General features: G+C 51.9%; 7 protein-coding genes across 7 annotated transcripts; 4 read left to right on the forward strand and 3 right to left on the reverse strand.

Moving 5' to 3' along the window:
• Nucleotides 1-614: 614 nt before the first annotated feature.
• On the reverse strand, nucleotides 615-3,982 carry HER10_EVM0009927 (SPOC domain-containing protein). The gene is made up of 3 exons (XM_035479398.1): nucleotides 3,514-3,982; nucleotides 2,769-3,364; nucleotides 615-2,709 (listed from the first exon to the last, which is right to left on the reverse strand). The coding sequence occupies exons 1-3, from the start codon at nucleotides 3,518-3,520 to the stop codon at nucleotides 826-828; spliced, it is 2,487 nt and encodes an 828-aa protein (XP_035325956.1). The 5' UTR covers nucleotides 3,521-3,982; the 3' UTR covers nucleotides 615-825.
• Nucleotides 3,983-4,516: 534 nt separating this feature from the next.
• On the forward strand, nucleotides 4,517-5,467 carry HER10_EVM0013088 (proteasome A-type and B-type; the record flags this gene model as incomplete). The annotated part of the gene is made up of 4 exons (XM_035482457.1): nucleotides 4,517-4,540; nucleotides 4,619-4,803; nucleotides 4,861-5,279; nucleotides 5,340-5,467. The coding sequence occupies 4 exons, from the start codon at nucleotides 4,517-4,519 to the stop codon at nucleotides 5,465-5,467; spliced, it is 756 nt and encodes a 251-aa protein (XP_035325996.1).
• A 318-nt stretch (nucleotides 5,468-5,785) lies between these two features.
• HER10_EVM0012988 (PAP2 superfamily protein) lies at nucleotides 5,786-6,918 on the reverse strand (the record flags this gene model as incomplete). The annotated part of the gene is made up of 5 exons (XM_035482362.1): nucleotides 5,786-5,797; nucleotides 5,853-6,511; nucleotides 6,570-6,663; nucleotides 6,722-6,778; nucleotides 6,847-6,918. The coding sequence occupies 5 exons, from the start codon at nucleotides 6,916-6,918 to the stop codon at nucleotides 5,786-5,788; spliced, it is 894 nt and encodes a 297-aa protein (XP_035325993.1).
• Nucleotides 6,919-7,383: 465 nt separating this feature from the next.
• HER10_EVM0007700 (WW domain-containing protein) lies at nucleotides 7,384-9,135 on the forward strand (the record flags this gene model as incomplete). Its single annotated transcript, XM_035477246.1, has 1 exon — nucleotides 7,384-9,135. The coding sequence occupies exon 1, from the start codon at nucleotides 7,435-7,437 to the stop codon at nucleotides 9,133-9,135; it is 1,701 nt and encodes a 566-aa protein (XP_035325931.1). The 5' UTR covers nucleotides 7,384-7,434.
• A 786-nt stretch (nucleotides 9,136-9,921) lies between these two features.
• HER10_EVM0005966 (uncharacterized protein) lies at nucleotides 9,922-10,974 on the forward strand (the record flags this gene model as incomplete). Its single annotated transcript, XM_035475564.1, has 3 exons — nucleotides 9,922-10,088; nucleotides 10,142-10,500; nucleotides 10,564-10,974. The coding sequence occupies exons 1-3, from the start codon at nucleotides 10,046-10,048 to the stop codon at nucleotides 10,972-10,974; spliced, it is 813 nt and encodes a 270-aa protein (XP_035325916.1). The 5' UTR covers nucleotides 9,922-10,045.
• Nucleotides 10,975-15,978: 5,004 nt separating this feature from the next.
• On the forward strand, nucleotides 15,979-17,958 carry HER10_EVM0003905 (major facilitator superfamily transporter; the record flags this gene model as incomplete). Its single annotated transcript, XM_035473567.1, has 8 exons — nucleotides 15,979-16,219; nucleotides 16,295-16,437; nucleotides 16,504-16,552; nucleotides 16,607-16,771; nucleotides 16,834-17,228; nucleotides 17,291-17,358; nucleotides 17,412-17,584; nucleotides 17,660-17,958. 8 exons carry the CDS (start codon nucleotides 15,979-15,981, stop codon nucleotides 17,956-17,958), a joined length of 1,533 nt encoding a protein of 510 aa, XP_035325882.1.
• Nucleotides 17,900-19,963, reverse strand: HER10_EVM0012408 (NUDIX domain-containing protein). The gene is made up of 2 exons (XM_035481804.1): nucleotides 19,507-19,963; nucleotides 17,900-19,434 (listed from the first exon to the last, which is right to left on the reverse strand). The coding sequence occupies exons 1-2, from the start codon at nucleotides 19,629-19,631 to the stop codon at nucleotides 17,991-17,993; spliced, it is 1,569 nt and encodes a 522-aa protein (XP_035325986.1). The 5' UTR covers nucleotides 19,632-19,963; the 3' UTR covers nucleotides 17,900-17,990.
• Nucleotides 19,964-22,599: the final 2,636 nt, after the last annotated feature.

A 22,599-nucleotide genomic window follows, 5' to 3' on the forward strand; every position in this document is an offset into this window, starting at 1 on the left:
GGCCGGGGTGTGCTCCCCATACCTACCTTACTATGCCGTTAAGCATAGGAGTGTTTGTCGTCTTACTATTCGTTGTACACTGATTGCACCCGGCGGTGGAAGGTAGATAGATAAACCGGACGGGAGGTGGGGGATCGGTTCGTGTCGAAAAAGCAAGTGCTGTCTCTGAATTACTGCCTATTGACAGCCGTTTCAGCACTTTAATGGGTCATAGAGGATGACAGCCCGCGCTGTTGACTCGCGACAGACCCAACACTGGAAATGACCGAGATGAGAGATCTTGGCGAGTTTAGTTGGCACTTTGGACTCGTTGGCGGCATCGCTTTGACCGAGTTCCACCACGAGGCCAAGATTCAACAAACTGCCGTGTTCCGGGAAATATGAACATAAAGCTAGGAGAAGCCTATCCATAAAGAACCCAACTATACAGTAGTATCTATCTGTGCGATAGAGAGGGAGTATAAAAGAGTCGGCCGGGTTCGATATCCTTCTTTTAACAGCTCTTGCGGACGAAAGTCGGCCGCAGATTAAGACTGATTATTGCCGACAAGAGCTATTAGACCGAATCACGATACAGCCACACAAAAGAGACATGAGAGAACAGCTTTAATTGCCCTATTTCAATACAGCTAGACAACAAACTCCAGAGCAAATCCCTATTTAGCAAAGGCCCAAATGCCCCCTACGAGGGAGCGGTATCTCCGTCTCTCAGTCCCAAGACCTCGCGTGAAACCCAATAAACAGCTACCTATGTACCGCGAATGAGAGGATATACGCTTTTGCAAGCAAACCTTTCTGGCTTGCCCATCCAATAACAACCCAAGATCACGCCGATGGCGCAACCCCCTGCGCGCCTTGCGAAACCGGAGCGGCAATGTCGCTGCCCTTAGCAGCTGGCGGTTGTTTCTCCAACAGCTGACTTAGATGAGATAAGTCATTTCGCGCCCGCAGGTCTCTCTCCAAGATGCCCCGAACGACCTCCCATTCTGTCCGCGACATCTGGTAGGCTTGAGGCAGCAAGAACTTCATCGTAGGACTGTTGATCAAAGGACCCAGAACTTCTTGTGCCAACGCCTGGCCTTGTTGTTGACGTTGTTGGTTTTCGAGTTCAGCGCCGCGAGCGGCCGTATAGCCCGTGGGAGGCTGGCTAGACGGAACAACTTGATGTGCCCCTTGTGCTGGATATTCCTGAAAAGGGTGGGCAGTGTTGCCAACAGGATGGCCCGGTTGCTGGAAGGGGCCCTGAGCAACTGTTGGCGAGAATGCCGGGCCAGATATCGAGGGGTGTCGTGGAGGAACGCCGCTCTGTGGAGGAGTCGGCACATTGGTGACGGGTGATTGAGATGTGGTGCCGCCCAACTGAGGTTGTCGGGGGGTATTGCGGTACACGAAGACAGCCAATAGCATAGGCTCCGTCCTCTTCTGAGGGACAAGGTTATCAGAGAAGTTGAGCATGAACTCTGGCATGTTGCTGTCTCCCGGAAGGACGGGAACCAAATAGGTGTCCCTCACATTGCCCACCCCCTTGTCGCCGATAACAGCGTAGCGCTTTTTGGAGACGAAATAGTCAATGAGGGCCTGGAACTCCCGTCTATAAACCTCGGACGACGGCGTTATTGCCACGACAACAATGTCGGTCTGGTCAGCGTAGCGCAAGCCGCAGAGATACTCTATCGCCTTCTGTTCGTCTATGCGTCCGGCAACCGTGAGTTTCTTTGGGATGAGGCTAGTCCAGGGCAATGCAATGGTGGTAGAGAGGTTGGCGCCACCAACAAACCTGGCCGCAACCGGGAAGTCCGCAATCGAGCTCATTACCAAGTGGCCACGCCAAATGACATCAGGATCTGTCTCATCGGTTGGCGAATAGGGTGGAGAGTCCGTCTCTTCCTGCAGAAGTCTATCCACGTCTGCGTCAACACCAGGGCCATGGTTTGGCGCCGACGGCCTGCGATTGTGTGTGCCCGTGGGAGATTTGACGGTTGCGTAAACCTTGTTGATGTCGAAGTCGGGATGCTTGGGAGAGTGTCGGGCTCCACGGGTATCGATGTGTAAACCAGCATGGGCAGGAAGCTCCACTGAGTTCTCGTAGTGCGAATCTCCGTCGGATTTGATGCCAGCCTGCCCCTCTCGGCCACTTGGTCGTCTTATGAAAGACCTGCCTTCGTCATTCTGATGGAAGGACTCGTTCTCGACGATCTCTTCGCCTTTGTGTGTTCTCCTCATACGAGGACCGTCTTCGGTGATAAGGATCGACTGCTTCTCAGAGATCGCCTTCAGCTGAGCGTTGGCCTCCTGCCGCTCCTTGGTAGCCAGCTCGTCGGCAGACATTGTGGCTAGCATAGTTGGCGACAGAGTGCGCTTCAATAAGCGTTTGGTCAAGTCGCCGTTCAGCTTCATATTCGCATATAGGATTCGCGCCTGCATTGCGTACTGACTACGGTCCGGGTGTGCATCGTGAACCGCGCGTTCAATTTCGAGTGCCATACGCTCCGCTTTAGCCGCAATAGTGGTGTCTTTCGGGAGACTGATGGTCTTGTCCTTGGCACCAGCAGTGAGGCTGACGGTGACAGCCTTTTGCAGGAGTTGGGCGGGTCCCTTGCGATCCTCAGGGAGATCGCTGACCTTTGCATCTAGGTCGGCCGGTGCGGTGTAGTTGACGACAGGGGACGGTTCTGGCTCTGAGACTTTGCGTTGCTTTGGCGCAGGCGTCTAGGAAGGGTAGAGTTAGCAATGCTTTGCACGAGGCTTCGAGAAGAGGGGAGGCCTACCTTTGCTTCCTTTTCGCCAGTCTCCTCTCGCGTCTTGCGCTTGCCAGTGGCGGCCTTGGATGAGGCGTCCTTCTTGTCCTTCTTCTCCTTGGCGGGTTCTGAGGGAGCGGGTGAGTCCTCGGCCTTGTTACTCCTCGTGTCTTGCGACAACTCTTCTTTGGGGTCGCTGGCGCGCTTTCCGGCTCTGCCACCCTTCTTCTTTTTCTTCTTCTTCTCGTTCTGTTCGTCTTCGTAGGCCTTGCGGCGAGACTCCCACGGGCGCTCGCCTTGCTCCATGAGAGCCAGTAGTTCCTTGTGATCCTGAGGAGCACATTGCTCGCAGTAGTAGTTTTTAGGGAGATCTTCAGTAAAGACACTCATACCCATGCAAACGTTGTGCTGCCATGCTGTGCATTTGTCGCAAGCGATCCAAGGCTCCTCCGAGTCGCCATCCTGCTCAGTCGCGCCGCAGACGCAGCGGATAATCTCTTCTTCTGGTTCCTCCTCTTGCTTCTTCTTCCTTCCTCGTTTCTTGGGCGGTTCGATAGGTTGGTCATCGAAGGCCTTTGTATGCTGACCTTTGGTTGCGCGCACAGAGCGGCGAGGCTCCGGTTCTCCTTTACGAACCATGCTGGTTAGATCTTGTGTTGTAAAGAATGCAGCAGTGTAAGGTATATGTGTGTGCTTGTGCTTGTGTGTATGTTTTTGGGGGGAAAGACGAGGGTGGCTGGCTGCGGGGCAGCGTGAAGGTGGTTGCGACACTTACCAGACATAATGGCTTTGTTGCCAGCGGTGGCAGGAAGGAGAGGTGGAAGCGTTCAAACGTCCGTCTCCCTTTGTTGGGAAGGAGCGCGAGGGTGCACCTTTGGGGGAAGGTACGGGATCTACTCCAGTTGTCGATTCAGGAAGGTCCGGTGTCCTCTGTCTTTCTCAAGCATGCATTGGATTTTATGGCAGAGCAGGAAAAAAAAAAGACTATGATATGTGACCCATCCAAGATACGCGCGCGACACAACAGGCTTGATGCGAAGAGCGCAGACCGCGCGGGAACCCTTCCAATCGTCCCTCTCGAGTGACTTCCAGCACAGATAAGGAGTATACCGTCGCGCGACACAGTTTGCGACAACGAAATCAAGGTCGATCGTGGTGAGAGCGATGTTCGCGTGCCGCTTTTTGGGTTATGTGGGAGAGGAGCAGAAGGGAGCTTGCGCAAAGGTGGAGGTAATGGAGTGGGTTGCGGTGCGGTGCGCTGCGATAAAACGGCGCGAGGTTGGAGGGAAAATGCCGAACCGCCTCCACATCCTGTCATTAGGTAAGCGTCGTTAACCACGATTTTGGGCCCATCGCTCGGTGAGAGGTGCACGGATGCCGGGGAGGCGGGGGATGCATTGTTGTGGCCTTGATGCCTGATTACCTATCTCCGGTGAGGAAGGTGAGAGAGAACCTCTAGCCCCCCGTCCGAGATGGAAAGCAAGATGATGAGGTAAGAGCCTCCCAGCAAAAGCTCGGACCATCCTTACCTCAGCGGCTCAGCCCTCCCCCGGTTGCTTCCCCCAGGCTGGTTGGCAGCGCAAGGAGCTAACGCGTGCGTCGATTGCCTGGAGCTTGCTTCATCGAGCTGCACCCAAAGTCGTAGCCTTCCCTGTAGACGACCAACAAACCATCTTGCCGCAACTTCACACGAATCCGATCGTCGGCTTCACAAACGAGATCAGTACCGCAATCGAACCCTCAGTCACAGCCAAGTGCAACTCGATTGCTCGCCCATCATGTCTCGCAGATACGATTCCCGCGTAAGGTCCCTCCCCGCTCTTCCCTTGCTCTACGTCCCCTCCATCCTCGTAGGGCAGCAAGCTCACACTTTGTGGTAGACAACAATCTTCTCCCCCGAGGGCCGTCTTTACCAGGTTGAATATGCTCTTGAGGCTATTTCCCACGCCGGAACTGCCATTGGAATCCTCGCCAAAGATGGTATCGTCTTGGCCGCCGAGCGCAAGGTAACTTCGAAGCTGTTGGAGCAAGACACTTCAGCGGAGAAGCTGTACATCGTCAACGAGTACGTAGTTGTGGGCTCAGCATGATATATCTAGACTCTAACGCTCTTGCCTCCTAGCAACATGCTTGCCGCCGTTGCAGGCATGACGGCCGACGCCAACATCCTCATCAACTATGCCCGTCAGGCCGCCCAAAGATACCTCCTCACCTACAACGAAGACATTCCATGCGAGCAGCTCGTCCGGAGACTATGCGATCTGAAGCAAGGATACACACAACACGGTGGTCTGAGACCGTTTGGCGTCTCCTTCATCTACGCCGGATGGGACCCTCGTAGACAGTTCCAGCTGTACCAGAGCAACCCTTCAGGCAACTACGGCGGATGGAAGGCGACGGCTGTCGGTGCCAACAGAGCTAGCGCAGAGAGCTTGTTGAAGCAGGACTACAAGGAAGATTGCACTCTCAAGGAGGCTTGTGGCATGGCGGTCAAGGTTCTCAGCAAGACCATGGACTCAACGAAGCTGAGCGCGGAGAAGCGTACGTTCTTGCCCTGGCCCCTCTTCAATCTGCGAATTAGTACTAACCGAACGTAAACAGTCGAATTCGCCACGGTTGGCCAGACGAGCGACGGTAAGATCTACCACAGACTCTGGACCGCAGAGGAGATCAAGGAATTGCTGAAGGAGCATGATTTGGCAAAGGACGAGTCCACGGAGGACAAATAATGGCATGGATGAATTCAAAAACATAGATGGGGCGTGATGATTGCCCTTAACCCTGATGTACCAATAGAATTGATGCCCCCAAACTTCCGGAATCTCAGACCCCCAAACCCCTAACAGGTTGCTGCCAAGATGCAAATGCGATGCTGTGGTACTCCAGGGTGAGCTCTCAAATGGCATGTATTGCGGTGGTGATAAACCAGGCTCAAGATGATGCACAAGAAAGCAAAGCAAGAATGCAGTAAACACGAGAAACAATGTGGTGATTAGTCTTACGTGTGTAGATGGTTAAGTCGATGGTTGGCTTGTTGCTTACGCACTCTATGAAGGACCCTAGTGACAGTGATTAGTGTCTCTGGCTATTTAGCTGGGTCATCTCATAGCCTACGTCGGGTCGCGAGTCCCCAGCTTCCTCCTCGTCTCGCAGGCGGTTCCACCCAGTCTTGGGGTCTGATCCAGGATATGGATGGGGTTCATGACATTCCTTGGCGGTCAACTTCGGCCAGTGTCGTCGATAACTCCAGTACGCAACCACGTAACCAAGCAAAGAGCCCACGGAAACATCATATACGTCGTGTCTATAGTCCTCACACCGGCTGATGGCGATGAGTGCAGCGCCCAGCAGCGGTAGAAGGCAAATAAGGGCGCGGCTAAGGTCGCGGCCTCCACTGTTGTGTCGGAAAATGTGCAGCTGGCCAGCCAAGAATAAGCTCAAGAAGCCAAGTCCAGAGAAAGAGAAAGACGAATGGCCCGACGGGAAGGACCGCCAACCATCATGGAGGAGATGGTGTGCAGTCTCGGTGCAAACATCGATGGTAACAAGTACGTCAGGCTTGGTGCCAGTCGCAGGCTTACACCTGGCCAACAAATCGGGACGCGGTCGGCCGACAGTATTCTTGATGAGGTCCGTGAGAAAGGAGCCCATGATGATGGCGATGGCAAAGGACAGGTAGGTGACCTCGTGCTTGTGAGGCGATGCTTTTGTGACAACATTATACGCAACCAACACGCCCAGCGGTATGAAGAGGGCGTATACAAAGTTCATATCTAAGGAGGTATCAGTCATATTCTCAAGAAAGTTGCAGGCCTCCATCTGTGCACTAACAAACAGGTACGCGCTCGACCTGGGCATGAGGGTATGAGATATGCAGATCATTGATGAAGAACATGCGGTGGAATGGCTCAATAAATAACAGCATCTGAAGAAGTCATCAGCACTGGGAGCTATGCCATGGACATGCATCGTGGAGAACCTACCACGATCCACCCAGTAAGGAGAATCGCAAATCCGAGGTAGTCTGGCGCATGAGTTCTCTACAGGTACTCTGTCAGACGATCTCGCAGCCTTGCGTGGATGAGAAGAACCCGAGTGAGTACGCTACCTTCCAAAACCTGGTGAATGCGGATGCGACAGCATTTCCGCTTGAACCACTGTCCCGACGGCCTGGTGCCATCTTGAGCAGTCACCGTCGTCGAGTTGCACGAAAGGCTGCTTGAAACATCGACGACTTCTTGCTGCGACAGTAGGTGTTGATTGAGGGAGCGGCAGTGATGAGAGAGCTCAACTCAAACACCCAACGTGAGCCGAGTCTATAAGAATCAAAAGGAGCGACGGCAGACAATGAAAGTTGAACAAGCGCCAACGACTAGCAGCAGTCACTTGATCAACATGCAGATCCTCCGGCCAACTGTCCCTAGGGCGAGCTTTCCACCTTGAATGTCTTCCGGTGTATGTGGCGTTTTGATTGGGGGATTCGAGCTCGTGAGCTGTGACGCTTTAGGTCCCGAGCTGGCTGCAGGGCAGGTACGAACCTTTCGAAGCTGCCTTATCTTATCGGATGCCCGAAGATTCTCCGCCTCAATTCCGTTCTTCGCATCAAGACCTCCGAAAATCAACAACTCTATCGTGATCGTGATCTGACGGTTAGCATCACAGACACTGCGAGCACACCATTTTTACTTTGCCCAGTATGCTTAAGTCAACGTACAAGCCAACCGCAAATACTGCGACACCTCCTCCTCTTCTTCCCGGATGGACAGAGCACACTGCGCCAAGCGGACATAAGTACTACCACAACAGCCAAACACAAGAATCGACATACACGAGACCCAGTGCCCCGGACGCTGCTGCTGCATCTTCAACGGCTTCGACGAGCTTCTTCCAATATCAGACCGTTCCTCAACTCTCCGATCCCAATGTCGCAAACGCATATCTTGCACAGTACAATGCGCAAAACCACCCTCCACCTCAGCGAGGAGCATTCGGTCACGCAGGTAGGGGAGGTAGGGATGTACGCCCGCGTCCAGAGCCGGTGGACAAACCGAAATCTAAGGTCCCGATCCCCGGATGCGAGCCCTGGATACTAGTTGACACAAAGTACGGGCGCCGCTTTGTCTATAATCCCGAGAAAAATGCAAGCTACTGGCGCATTCCAGAAAAGCTTACGGCTGGTATCTTGGAGGTGGACAAGGCCAGAATCCGCGAGAAAGCTGGGATCAGAAGTGCCACAGAGATAGCCAAGGAGGGACCACCGACAGCCGAAGCTCGACCAATATTAGACGCTACGGAACCCACAACTTACGACGACAACGAGGACAGCTCAGAGTACGAGGAGGTTGAGGTTACGGATGACGAAGTAGAGGACCAGGATGGGGAGGACGGGCCTGCTTCCAAGCGCCAGCGTACAGAAGACCCGGCCGATGACGCGCCTGTAGAATTCAGCGAAGCGGACATCGCATTTCAACTGCAAGCAATGGGCGATGCCTACGGACTAGACCCTGGAGAATATGACGACGGGAATATGGACGAGTGGCCTGAAGGTGCAGAGGGGGTCGAATTCTCACAAGAAGACGCCGCCGCCCTGTTCCGAGACTTACTAGAAGACTTCAACATCAGTCCCTACAGCACGTGGGAGAAACTGATTGAGGATGGACATATCATTGAGGATCCGAGATACACAATTCTCAATACGATGAAGGCTCGCAAGGAGACCTGGTCGGAGTGGACCAAGGACAAGATCAAGGAAATCAAGGAACGTCGGGCCAAAGAAGAGAAGAAGGATCCACGGATACCGTACATGACGCTACTGCAGGAGAAAGCGTCACCCAAGCTCTTTTGGCAAGAGTTCAAGAGGAAATATCGGAAAGAACCGTCCATGGCGGATCCCTACGTCAAAGACAAGGACCGTGAGAAGTGGTATCGCGAACACATCAACCGTCTCAAGATGCCCCAAGCCACACTCAAGGCAGATCTCGCCGCGCTTCTGAAGTCACTGCCACTTTCTGCACTGAACAACAAGACGAACATGTCGCACCTACCACCGCAGCTGCTCGTCGACATTAGATACATTTCTCTACAGCCACAAGTGCGGGATCCTATGATCGAGACCTACATACAGACTCTAGGACCACCTCCAGAGGGTGAGGCGGCCGAGCAAGAGGATGAAGCGACGCGCAAGGCTCGGGAAGCTAGAGATCGGAGAGAAAAGGCACTGCATGAGCACGAAGAGAAGGTTGCAGAGCAAAAGAGGAGACAGCAGCGGAGCCTCGAAATGGGCAAGGCCCGACTTCGAGAGGAAGAGCGTGAAATCGAACGAGCAATGCAGGTTGGCAAGCGAGGTTTGCAGAGCCAGCTGGCCAGTGCCCAGAAGAACGATCAGCCTGATGCATAAAATCAACGTGGCTGGCTTGACTGATAATAGATAGACTTGAAATCCAAGCAAACCAGACGGCGTGTTTTTTCCAAAATCAACGTCAATCTTTCGTGTCTCCTGTGATAGGGTCATCCCCCAATAGTCCGGTCTTGGCACTAACAACGTAGTCAGCCCGTCGATGTATCGCTCCGCCGACTGCTGCAGGAACCGGGTTTCATGCACGACCACAATGATGTCTTTCTCACCATCCAAGCCTGTCGTCACATCCAACTTGACTCGAGCCTCGCAGACGCGTCATGTAGGCCTCCCAACGGATGCAGACCAACAGTCTTGGACGGAACCATCATCCATGGGTTGAGTTGAAACTCTTCACTCCTTCCTGGTCCTGATGCTTCACAATACAGTCAGCGCAGTCATCGTAGGAACGTGCTGCCTGTGGTCTGCGGTCGAAACACAACGATCTAGTTGCTTGATCACCCAGCCACACTTCAGCGTCATCCCCTGCTCCGCCATCCCTTTTTACCGCGAGCAGAAACATACTTTGATACTCGTGGGGAATCAGTTCGGATTGATACCTCGCGCTGTTCCTGCCACGGCACTAATGACACCATCTGGTGTGTTCGTGCGTAGGATCGACTGAAAATCGGCGGCGCGCCCATTGGCTCGTCGGCCACGTCGGTCATCTCGGTCACAGCAGGCTGACCGTGCTCGCACATCCCCAAGCGCACTCCGTTGTCAGACAAAGTACCAGGCGATGGAGAATAATGCCATGTCAATTAGTGTCTTGAATGACAGCCGCCCTTGGAATTTTCCTTGAGGGCCCGGCCTCGTGTCTTTTAGTATAAGCCATTCCTCTGTTCATTTCGCAGACATTGGTGTTCCAAGTCTCTGCTTCTCGAACCAAGACTTCAGCGCAATTACACACATCATGGGCGCAACAACACTCACAGTATTTAGCGTTATCGCCTTGGGTAAGTAGCGAATAGTTATTCGTCTAGACGAACATGACTGACGAGGGACTCAGCTTCGGTGGTACTAGCGCAACAATTTCCCGGAAATTTCCCTGGCAATGGCAACGGCAACGGCAATGGAAATGGGTTTGGAAATGGCAACGGCGGCAATGGTTTCGGAGGGAACTTCAACAATTTTGTCGGCTTCAACATTCAGGAGGCGATGCACACAAGAAGAATCCACGGCATATTAGGCACAATCGCCTTCGTCATCGTGTTTCCCATCGGCTCGATCGCCATGAGAATCATTCCCGGACGCTTCAGCTGGCTTATCCACGGTCTCATCCAGATGGCCGGCTTCGTTCTCTACATCGCTGCTGCCGCCCTGGGTATCAAGTTGACGCAGCAAGTCACATTTGGTGGAACAAGTTTGGTAAGTCGCATTCTACTCTGCGTCAAATATCCCGAGGGCTTTCCCACTAACGCATTCCAATAGTATGAGATCAGCACCATTAACTTCCACCCAATTATCGGCCTCGTCCTCCTGGCCATCTTCTTCTTTCAACCCATTTTCGGCTACATCCATCATGTTCAGTTCAAGAGGTACGGCATCCGTCAAATCTGGTCACACATCCACCTGATCATTGGCCGCCTCCTCATTCCGCTCGGCATCATCAACGGCGGTCTTGGCCTATATATTTCTAACTCTCCCAGAGAGTTCAAGATCGCCTACGCCATTCTCGCTGCTGTATTTGGCATTGCGTGGATCTTCGTCTCGGTCATCAGCGAGAGCCGCCGCAGCCGCCAACCGGCCGTGGTGGTTGTCGAGGAACACAAGCTCAGGAAACGGTCCCATGGTCGCAACAGCGGAAGCCGGGGCTCGTCAGACTCGGACCCGAAGATTTGAATGGCTGGAACTGACGGTTTATGAGTTATGAGAAACCTATTTGGGGTCAACGTGCCATATCGGTCGCTGCACGTTGACTCATGTTGGCGATCGGACGAGCTATCGAAGCGGACTTTTTTTGTAGTTGGCGAGAAATCAAAGGACTGGAGTTTCGAATGGCTTTATCTTGACAGAGAATATGTCAACCGCATGCTAGAAGTCGCATTTGAAAATGGCCGAATATCTTGTGACTACAAGTCTTCAATTCCTAACGCTACCCTCAACCTTCTCGGCCTTATGCTGTTGCCTTGTGAGATTACATGGAATCTGGACAAGACCTTCTGGTATCACGGGTTATGTAAATGGTGACATGGCCCTTGCCTATGGGAATGCTTCAAGTAAACAGATCACCAATCCACCTAGACCAATGCGGCTAAAGCTGTGGGTAAGATACAACAAAGATAGTCATGTCAGAAACGACTAGGAAGCGTCGCTAGGCACGGTATGAAAATGAAATGTGCGGCTTTTGGATGTTTACAAGTTACTGGTACCGTAACATGCGCCGTTGAATAGACTTCCATTGAAAAATTTTGGTAAGTGTGTTCCTTTCGAGGATGATCGTTGATGCAACCGCATTGAGCACCTACAACAAAGGGCTCGAGATCATTTGGCACATCAACCCCTTGAAGAACTTTGCAACATGCAGTTTCCTATCTAAAATACTAGCACATGATGCACCTTGGAATACAGTGATGCACGCTATACCTTCCTTCTAACTGCATGATCCTTCAGTTGGTGATGATCGGGACTATTTCAAGGAGAAGAAGTTCTTGCCCAATTGTCATAATGCTACAACTAGGCGGGTTTCATTGGCATCTTAAAACACCCATACAGAAATATCTGAGATACTCAATATTTGAAAGAGCAACAAGGGTAGGTATAACGGAAGTCGAATTGAAGTTGGGAAAATCCTCCTTCTACATGTACTAATTGAATAGAATGATCCCGGCAAGGGCTTGTGACGTAAAACTTCACCTCGTGGAGCAACTGTTAAACAAGAAAAATAAGACATGAGACTCTTCGATCGACTTGTCGACATCTAATCTAGGCTCATCAGAGTGTCTGGGAGTTGATATGTTTTGTCACCTACAGCCATAATCGTGGATGGAATGGCAAACTTGAGTATTTCAGCAGATCTGAACACTCTAAAGTTATTGAAGGCGTGGGGGGTCTCTCCTGATTCAACTTTTGCGTAACTCTCAGTCAACTTTGGAAAGCTGCACGATCAGTTCATTTTCTCGAATGATCGTCGAAGACAAAACTGATTGTCTGTTTGATCTCTCGGCAGTGCTTGGAGCATTCAGGTGGCGGGCATGCCGAAGCTGGGAAGTCACAGTGGGAGGCCGAAGTCCTAGAACTTCGTTGCTCTCGCCACATCGGGAACCCCTCGAACGTAAAGTTGATAGACGGAAGCCTAACCTCCACAAACAAGAGCCTTCTTCTTCGAATGCCCCCTCGGGGAAAATGGGAGCGAGGATTTCCCCTAAGAGTCATCTGTCCAAAGTAGAGCAGCACAGTAACTTTTTGAATGTGACGCTACAACGGCGAGGCAAAGTAAAAAGAACATGGATCAGGGGAGAGAGAAAGAGGAGAAGAGGTGCCCTAAATTGACGCAGACTGGTGTGCCAATAAATACTTAGTGCCTTGAGTCGAGTTGGGGGGCCGGGCTGGAGCCCAGGTGCAGTTTTCTGGGAAAACATTGGGAGGCAATGAGGCCAAAGGACTTTCAAGTCGATGCGCCGCTCAATCGTAGATTTTCATAGATCCGTATTGAGATACGTCAAAGATCATTCGAGGCAGGAATAACCAAGGATGTTGCAAGTACGGATCAAACAAAGAGCTGACGAAAAATCAGGACTTCTTTGTCTCTGCTACAAACTGTCTCATGGACCTTGTTGCGGAGCTGCCCAGTAATCAGACCAGAAGAGACAAGAAGGGATGCACAACAGAGGCCGAGTTGAAATTAGACCAGCAATTACGTAGAGCTACTACAACCTCGCTGTTTCGAAGACCACATTATATTAAATCAATCTGACTTCATTATGATGATCGGTTCTTCTATTCCGTCTTCTCCTAGCCAGAAAAGAGATTTCTCAAAGCTGAAGTAGAGGTAAAAGGGTAGAGGCAAATTGGAACAACAAAGACTTTCTCGAATGGCGGACAGAGGTGTAAAAGGCAGCGCGCTGAAATTCGGGGAAGCCACGGGCTAAGTGCTCAGTTTCGATCCGGAGAGTGTTTCTCACAACCATAAGTACCTTCCAAGCGTGAATTATTGGCCAACTAACTCAGAGAACCCATGAATTTCTGGGGCTTAATTTCGCTCAATGCCAAGGTAGTTTCTCTGGAATAGAAACACGTTGAGATTCCGAGCATGGAAGGGGCCAGCCTTTGTCACGACGTCAATCCGCTGATACTGTGGACAGCGTAGGCTGGGTGGACCAAGCCACGCAAAAGGGCACACGCAATAGAGGGCAAGATTGGAAGAAAAGCGCTTGCGACATGATGTGCAAAACCTGGGAAACACGATGTGAAGGGATGGCCTGTCTTTCAACAGACAAGTAGATTTCAACCTGATGATATACGTCATGGCTGTATGACCAGGGCACTATCTCGAGGTCTGTACGTGTTACGCCGCGCAAGCCGCCAAAAATCACAGTACAAAAGAACCGGACCAACAGATCCAAAAACGGGAACACACGATGGGGGACACTTGGTTCTTGCTGAAATAATCAAGAAGGACATTGCGTCAATGTACATGGAAAACCAACGGGAAAGACTCTCGTGTCTGCCATCCTTCCAAAACAGGATTCTGTTTCCGTCTTGTCAGGGCATCGGAACAACCCCGACATCCCGGTGCATTACGTTCAGGAGGCCGAGGTTACACAGTTCCAACAGCCCCAACCAACAAGACCCGGCCTTCCGAACATGAGGCGCTCTCGCGTCTTTGGACAAGGGGAGGACTTCTCTCAGGGGGTGGTGAATGTTATTCGAGGAGAGACCCATACTCTATACATACTGCGTGGATCGTCGACTGGGGGGGACTTCATGACACGTGTGTTACTCAACCAACGCGACATAAAGGACGGATCATACGGCTTCGCTTGAAAAGATAGAAACGATTCTCCGAGAAACGGAAAAGCAGAAGAACAAGAACCTTGACTCAATCAGCATGGACATTCATGTTGTTAAAACCAGACTGCTCTTTGCTCCCTTTGGACAGCCTGGATGAAAGAAGTTAAGAATTTGACCCTTTGACCACACTTTTGCCTCGGTCCGGAAGAATGAACGAAGGGCGTTTGAGCGAGATTAGTCGAAATCCGGGGCCGGTACCCGTGGCTCCCTCTCATAGCTGAGCTGGAAGCATGCTCTCCGCAACGCGGATGCGTATTGGGTCCCAAGGGAGTCTGTCAAGCGACTAGTGTGTTGGTTATGAGACCTCCGAAGCATTCCAGCTTTTTCCTACCTTATGTCCATCGTGAAATCAAATGGCCTGGGTACCTCACCCGGGAGGGACGAAAACGCGTTTCGCTTTTGGCCTGGAAGAGACAATGCCTCCCTTGGCATTTGGCTTAGATCATGAGCTAGACGAAGCCACCAAGCCTAGGAAATATGAGTGAGACACCCCAGAGCAGCGCCAATCGACAAGCTAGGATCTGGGACAGAGAACAGGGCTGACCGTCTCTGTGCGACATCACACGAACCTTCTCTAGACCCAGGCCGTCGGCACCGCAATCGATCTTGCGCTGCACATTAGCACTGTCAGCTCGTGGTGTGGGTTGGGTCAGCTTGCCTAGACATGCCGGCATGCCGCTCAGCATGCATACAGATGATACCACCTGACTTCTTGTGCCCACGCATCGAATTGTGACCCTGGAAAACTTTCCACATCTCAAGCCAGTCCACTGCCCACTAGAGCCAACGAGCCCCTGTGTATGACGGCTAGGTGCGGATCATCCTTCCCTCTGAATGAATTCATTGATCGAAACATCCCCGCTACCCCTCCCATCCCCTATCTTCATCTCAACCAGTCGAACTTTGAGTTATTAAACCAAGAAACTCCCGCTCCGTCCCAGCACTACCCTGACCCATGGATGCCAAATGTTGAACTGATGTGATCCTCCACTTCCCAAAGTATCCATCGTTGCCTTTCCCTGGGTTCCCCTCGCTCCCTGTCCCACTATCCCTAGAACGGTCTGGGCCTAGCCCATTGAGAGCCCGAAGTGAAAACATCCTGTGAACCTAATGCCCTCTTTCGAAGCTGAGGTTCTGGTCCCAGTCCTCGCTAAGTGCCGCTGGGGGCCGAAAACACACCTGGCCGCCTCGTGCAAGAGCCAAGACCCTTGGTAGATCAAAGATGACAGGGTCAAGGAGATTGGTGGGAAGGTAAGTGCTGTACGAAGAATAGAGAGGGCTGGCCGTTAACTTCGGAAGTGGGCATCGACTGACGCGATGCGGGAGACCGGACCCCGGAGTTGGCAAGAGTGGTGGACAAGGAGGCCCCCATTCCACTCACAGAATCGCTCACATTCCCTCCACTCAAGACGAAGGAAAAATAAGATAACGTCAACGCCAACGGCATACATTGACCTGGCTTACTCTTCTCTCGTCAATGCCACCACCCAATTTCTACCATTCGTGTATTTACTTACTGGTCAAGCTCATTGGCCACTAATTTACGGCCGGAGCGGAAGTGAATGACTGCAGCTGCCGCCTATGCCTACTACCATGACAACAAATCATCGCTCCATCATACCAGAACAGACTAATGAGGCTCGGAATCTGCCAAACTAGCTTCACCGTGCCAGATCGGCACTTTTACCAGCCAGATTATCGATGAGAGCGCTCCATATAAGAAAGTCGAAGTGCAATGCCGGAAGCCGGGGTTTCCAAGACAAGTTGCTAGACCAATTCCTCGGAAAACAAGGACCAACACGCCGAGAAAATTTCGAAAAGGAAGGGGAAAAAATGAAATCCAACGGCCAATCGCAGAGCGCCGAAACTGAGGGGGGAGCCTCCAGATCTTACGTCTCAGTGGCTAAACCTTTGCGAGATCACGACGGAAATGATGACCTCCACAGTGTCGACGAGACTGCGATGGACCGGCGAGTGAACAGAAAATTAGACATTGCTCTTCTCCCGCTGTTGTCTCTGTTGTATCTATTCAATGGTCTGGATAGGGGCAATGTGGGAAACGCTCAAACCCAAGGTCATGAATACTTTGCGCTTGACTAGCTGTGTGCCTAAGTCCATCGATGTCGTACATTACTAACAACTGAAGCAGGATTTACAAACGACATTGGCGCCGCGCCGGACGATCTAAATCTCGCCGTGTCTCTGTTTTTCATTACTTTCGTTTTGTTTCAGCCTCCCTCTGCGGCTGTTGGCCGATGGATTGGGGCCAAACACTGGATCCCGATTATGATGGTAAGGAGGTTTCGTCCAAGCGCCACGCCAACAAGATAAATGAATGCATGCTGACCACCCACAAAGCTTGGCTGGGGATTCGTGACCATCTGTCAGGCCTTCATCAGGGGCAGAGGTTTGTTTTCTTCGAAGAGTCTTGCACGTTCTCTGAGCTTAATCTGTTCTCCAGGTTCTTTGATCGCCACTCGTCTCCTGATAGGTGCCTTCGAAGCCGGCTTCTACCCGACTGCAGTCGCTTACCTCTCTTTCTTTTACTGCCGATACGATCTTGCTGTAAGAGTTGGCTTATTCTACGGACAGTATGCGGTGGCTGGCGCATTTTCCGGGGCAATTGGTAAACCTACGACCATCAAGACATCCGTTCGTACCCTTAGAAAGATGCTGACATGGGGATAGCATACGGTGTTTTTCACCTCAGAGATGGACCCCTGAAAAATTGGCAATACCTCTTCATCATTGAAGGAACGCTGACGATTCTTTTCGGTCTCATCGCCTGGGTCTTCCTTCCAGCAGGTCCCGGCTCGGCATGGTTTTTGACCCATGAAGAACGACGCTTTGCTGCAGATAGGATCAAAGCCGACAGCGTTTCATTTACCGAGCATGCCTATGACGCCCACGGAGTAGAGACAGATCGTCTGACCCAACGGGACTTCATTGAAACTCTGAGAGATTGGAAGTTCTGGTACGTTCTGGTATTCAACATTTGCGCCAGTGTCCCTGGGCAGGCTTTCTCCGTCTTCCTACCACTAGTTGTGCAGGGGTTGGGATATTCGTCAATTCAAGCAAATTTGGTAAGAAGGGGAGTAAATTTGAGAGACAAGAGCGAACAGAAGGACTGACAGAGATTGTGCAGATGTCTGTTCCTCCATACGCGTGTGGTGCGCTCGGATTATACCTCTTTACTCTCAGCTCCGATTATCGGTAGGTCCCTAGGAGCCTCGATAGGGCCATGTTTGGATCTGATAGCTTTCAAGCAAGGAACGAGGTTATCACATCTTGGGGGGCATCGTCATTGCGGTCGTAGGCCTGGTAGCTACCGTTACTGTCGAATCGAACGGCGGGAAGTACGCTGCGCTATGCGTTCTTCTTCTCGGTAGCTACGTTGCTGCTCCATTGACAGTCGCGTGGTTGAGCGGCAATACCCCAGGTAAGCAGCTGGAGATGGCTAGGGGACTTGATGCAAGCGGAGTATCAGAGAATATTGCTGACTTCCCTCACATAGAACCCGGAAAACGCTCCCTTATCCTCGGTCTCAACGGTTTCGGGAATCTGTCAGGCGTCATCGGCGCCCAGCTATATCGCGATCGCTACAAGCCAGGCTACAAGATTCCGTTCTACGTAACCCTAGGGTTTGTTGCAGTCTCGTTACTTGGATACCTTTCGTATAGATTGACTCTCGCCGCGGTCAACCGAAGGAAATTGGAAATCATGAGACAAAAGACTGCAGACGAGATCGAGAGAGAGCGGCTGGACAACACGCGTTACGCTGACAAGAAGTGGACGTTTATATATGGCCTTTGAGTATGATAGTCTGCGGAGCAACCACGTTATACCTAAACATCAGAGAAGAACGCATCTGCTTCGCGGCGTATCCGCTCGGCGATGTCCGAAATATCAATCGAGCATTTCTCCCCGTCCTCGAGCATGTATCCGTCGATGAGGCCTGAGGGTACCCATTCAAAGTACACGTTCCTGACATTCGCTTTTGCCATCTCCTTGCCGGAGCCTGCCCCAAGCGAGCTATCGATGGCCTTCGAGGCATCCTGTTGTGCTAAGTAGTCGTGCTTCCACGAAGCGGCGACCTCATTGACATCATTCTCTTCGAAAGGAGGTGGATCATACGGCAGAATCTTCTCACTTTCGGCCAGAACGAATACCTTAGCTTGAGGTGAGCTGTACTTAGCAGAGAGAATTGCTGGTAGTGAGCCTGTCTTGTTGCTCGTTGCCCCATACCCGTCAATGATATCCGCACCAATGAGGACCATGTCCACTTCCTTACTAGCGATTGCGGCGGCGGCGTCGGTATAGATTGAGACATTGACTCTGTTCTCTCTTTGCCCTGATTCTTGGAGGTGGTTGACCAGGCTAGACGCCATTGAAACCCCCTCAAACAAGGGACGAGACTCGAGTACGCGGATATCGAATGATGAGTCCAGGCCTGCGATAGCCCTCTTCAGACACTCGAGGATGGTGGAACTCGACGATAACGTGAGAATCCGGATGGGCTGACCGGAGCCGTGATGTGTTCGTAAGAAAGCCTCAAAGGACTTCCAGATGCCATCGATAGAAGAGTCCCTCGATGTTGCAAAATTGCCTACCTTTTTTGTCACAGAGTCAAGGAAGGCCTGGGAGACGTTTGCATCCTTGACCTGCTGTACCTCCTTCTCTATGACGGACAGCGATCGCACAATATTGTTCAGAATTGCGGCTCCCATGCTCTCTCTGCCATTCTTCCAGAGATGCCAAGCGGCGAGCCGAGCATTGCGCCACCACTTTTCCACAGAGCCATCTTTCTCTGCGCTGGCCTTCTCCCCAATGACGGAAAGAAGAACCTGAAGCGCCTTGCCCGCCAGCTGCCGCGCTCCGCTTTGGTGATCCTTCTGCAACGCGAGCAGCCCGTCACTTAGAAACTTTCCTCTCCTCTCGCCGAGTTCAATCTCGAACCAGATGCGTCGAAGACTCTCGGCAAGTCGTGGCACGCCACCAAATTCATCGACGTCGCGGACCTCGTGGGGGTCGAACCACTGGAACCCCTTATGCTCCCAATCGATCTGAATGCGGGACTCATCCTCGTGGGACTTGAGGCGGAAGGCGAAGGGATGGATAGTCCACTCGCGGCCAATCCTCTCATCGGCGAAGACGTAGTCCTTCCCCTGGCGGAGTAACGTTAAAGTCGCAGGTGTGAGCGTTGTCTCTTCGCGGATCTCTCTCCAGGCAGCATCCAGGGGTGAGGGGTCGTCCTGCTCTATGCTGCCCGATACCGGCGCAAGATGATTGCTTCAGAATTCTAGTCAGTCGCATACGTAAACATCGCAACCTGTATTTGTGAAGGTTGGGGCATGAGCTCACGGATAAGTCCGCACGCTGTCACTTCTCCGGAACAGAGCGACCTGCGGCCCCCGATTGGGCGGGAACTTGAAGATAAAGGATGAGACGACTGCGCGGCGAACCATTGTCTTTTTTGATGGTCCCATCAGATAAAGTCTGGCGTGTTGGAGAAAATCTGCTTCACAAGTGGCCTTCTGCGGCAGTTGCGGACCTCATGTGAAGCTTGCACTGGTAGGACGTGACCAAGAGAATGAGGTCATCACAAGTAGGAAAACAGGACATGCATGAGCTACAGCTGGTGACAGCCGGCAGTTCAGTCTCACCCTTTTTTCCGCGGGGCGCCGGCTGAGCGAGAGTTGACCCTTAGTCTTCCAGCATCGACAGTGAATGGTGTTGTTTCTAGAGCATAGACATGCGTAAGACATAGAGACCCAAATAGTGGTCATCGTAACTTAATTGGCTGTGTGTTATTTGCGATGCTCAGGGGGGATTATGGAGCCCTAACCCACTCAAGCGACATCTCACTGACTTCATTAAGACGTCTACGAGGGCCCGTACGGTACTCAAGTTCATAGACTTTGTCTCGATCCTTGGTATCAAGAATGGCTATCTATGGAACCATCTCATTCTTGTGACATTATCTAACTAGACACATTCGTCAGCTAGATCGTGAAGCTTGGGTTTAGCGACGAGAGGAGGGCACGGCGGGCAAGACAGGTAGGCCGTATGAGGCTTCGGCGATTGTCGCCAGAAAGTATGAAAGTGAGCCAAATGCATCTTCTAACCCTTTAGATGAACTCAGAATTGTCAGAAGGTGGTCATCACGAATCCAAGTCGCTGACGGGCGCAGACTCGTTGACGTTCACTTCAAGGTGAGCTCGGAAGGGTACATCCCCCATCGATAGACCCCTCATTTCTGATTTGGTACTGTTTGGAAAAATTGGCAATGCTTTGAGACCCAACGAAATGGGGCTCTGAGATGTGGCCGATGACCCTCGAGATCTTTCGCTCAAGACATGAGACGGCCGATTTCACCAGCCTCGGAGAAAACAATGCCTTGCGACCCATAGGTAACCCATAGGTAACCCATAGGTAACCCATAGGTAACCCAATGACCACCAAATACCAGACCATCTAAATGGTGTTCTTGTAGTGAACTCAATGCAAAACTGTGAGAGAACAGCTGACGATCGAGGGAAGCCGTGAAGGGCCTCTTATCCGACCGGGCCGTGACCGCCACTTCTGGCTTTGCTCATGTGAGCATCAGTCCTGGCGCGCCCAGCTGCATGTGACGTTCAGCCTCAAGAGCCGCATGCCAAGTAGATAGCAAGCAGCCGGTGCCTGGGAAGGTATTTGCATCGGGTGCCGGCCTCGATGCATTGGCAGAGGGCCCCAAACGCTCATTACTGAGCAACGTGGCAGTTAGGTTCGTATCGGTTGTGGCTCCAACAATACAGTCGCTGTCTCAATGAGCCTAAGATGCGAACTGAACGAAGACCGGGGATCACATAGATTGCATCTAGCGGTGCTCACGGCAAAGCAAGGCTGCCGCAATTGCAAATAGTGGACATCGCTGTTCTGACTGACGAGCCGGTTGTCTTGAATCTGATGTATCGGCCGATTCGCAACCATAGTAACGTGCAATGAGTGAGGCAGCCGTCAAAAGAAACAGCGCTGGCAGAAGCTCATTAACTAGATCGAGTTATCCGTACGTAATGTACGAGAGAAGTTCTTCATATTCATGTCTGTGACACCCCTTCCCTGGAAAGAGGTCGGCTTTATGCTGAAGGGTTCGCGGACCGGAGCTCCCTCCGCACATGACCGACTTTTCCAAAGTTTATGTTTATCAAGGCGCTACTGGGACCCTGGACAACGTAATTACATACTTATCTTGTGAAGAATGTACTCCGTACAAGCATGCTGGTGTCGGACGAAGCCGAACCAGGATCATCAACAATCACGGGAAAAAATTCCACGACCGGCGATACGAGTAGATGAGCTCTCACCACGCTGGCCGGACATAAGCTAGCACTCATCAGCTCTCATGAGATAGAATAGCAACGTGAAGTGGCGTCTGACTTGCGCTTGCCTGAGGACAGATACAATCATCTGGGGGCGACGCGCGACGAAAGCTTCGGCTGCCGTCAGTCGAATTGGTATTTGTAAACGCTGCAGGGTAGCCGGCGGGAAATGTACCACAAGAGAAGATTGCAAACCAACAAGCCATTCCGTTGGTCCTTGACCAGACCGTGGGGGCGCTTAACAAAATGGAAGATCTGCTATACGGATTCGTTGAGGCATTCTCAACGACCTCCACGGCGGTTGGAAGTCGTCGTTGACCTGTGGGTTGTGTGGGATGAGTCTAATGAAGTTTAAATCGCCATCACCAGACTCTAACCTACGATTGGAATCATGTGGCTCAAAAGCATGAGCCTAAGAGGCAAGGAAATGGGATGAGTGGCTGGCGTAGGAAAGACCCCCAGGTTTTTGGTGAAATATTGAGGTATGGAAGACGCAAACTTCTCCGGGCGAGGGCCAGAAGAGGAACACAGGGATGGAGCGCCAAGACGAGCCGTTCCGCCGCAATGAGTGAATACCCCGGCGCGTGGACCAAATTAGGAGGGCAGTGAGCGCCTAGCTCGTAGTGGACTGTGAGGCTGCATGCCAATTTGTGCATACATAGATATTTCTTTCCCTTCACCGCGAGCCGTGTGAGACCCAATAAGTGAGACTGGCCGGTATGAAAAAGTTGCAGCGACAATCATCGCGGTGTGCCGGGGGCTTGGTGGGCATATTTCTCCACCGATCCGAAAGCAATCGGCCGAGGTCGCGATTATGCAGGCTGGACCTCTCTGACAGGTCAATTAAGTGGTCTATCCGTGCCTAAGCGAGGATTCCTGGCAAGTTTGTCGGGGTATGGTAGCCGCTGAGTATCTGCAAGTGCATGTTTTTGTGAGGCAGGGTATGGGACGTGGATACGACGGGTATGTAGATGAGATATGAGTTGATTAAAATGAATATCTTGGATGAATAGTGAATAACCTGGCACGCCTGGGATGAGAATCGAGATGAGCAACTGAAGGGAGTTGATTTGGCCATCGGCGAAGATGTGCC

The sequence above is a fragment of the Colletotrichum scovillei genome (genome assembly GCF_011075155.1).
Source record: "Colletotrichum scovillei strain TJNH1 chromosome Unknown Contig00013, whole genome shotgun sequence".
In the NCBI taxonomy this organism is placed as follows: Eukaryota; Fungi; Ascomycota; class Sordariomycetes; order Glomerellales; family Glomerellaceae; genus Colletotrichum; species Colletotrichum scovillei.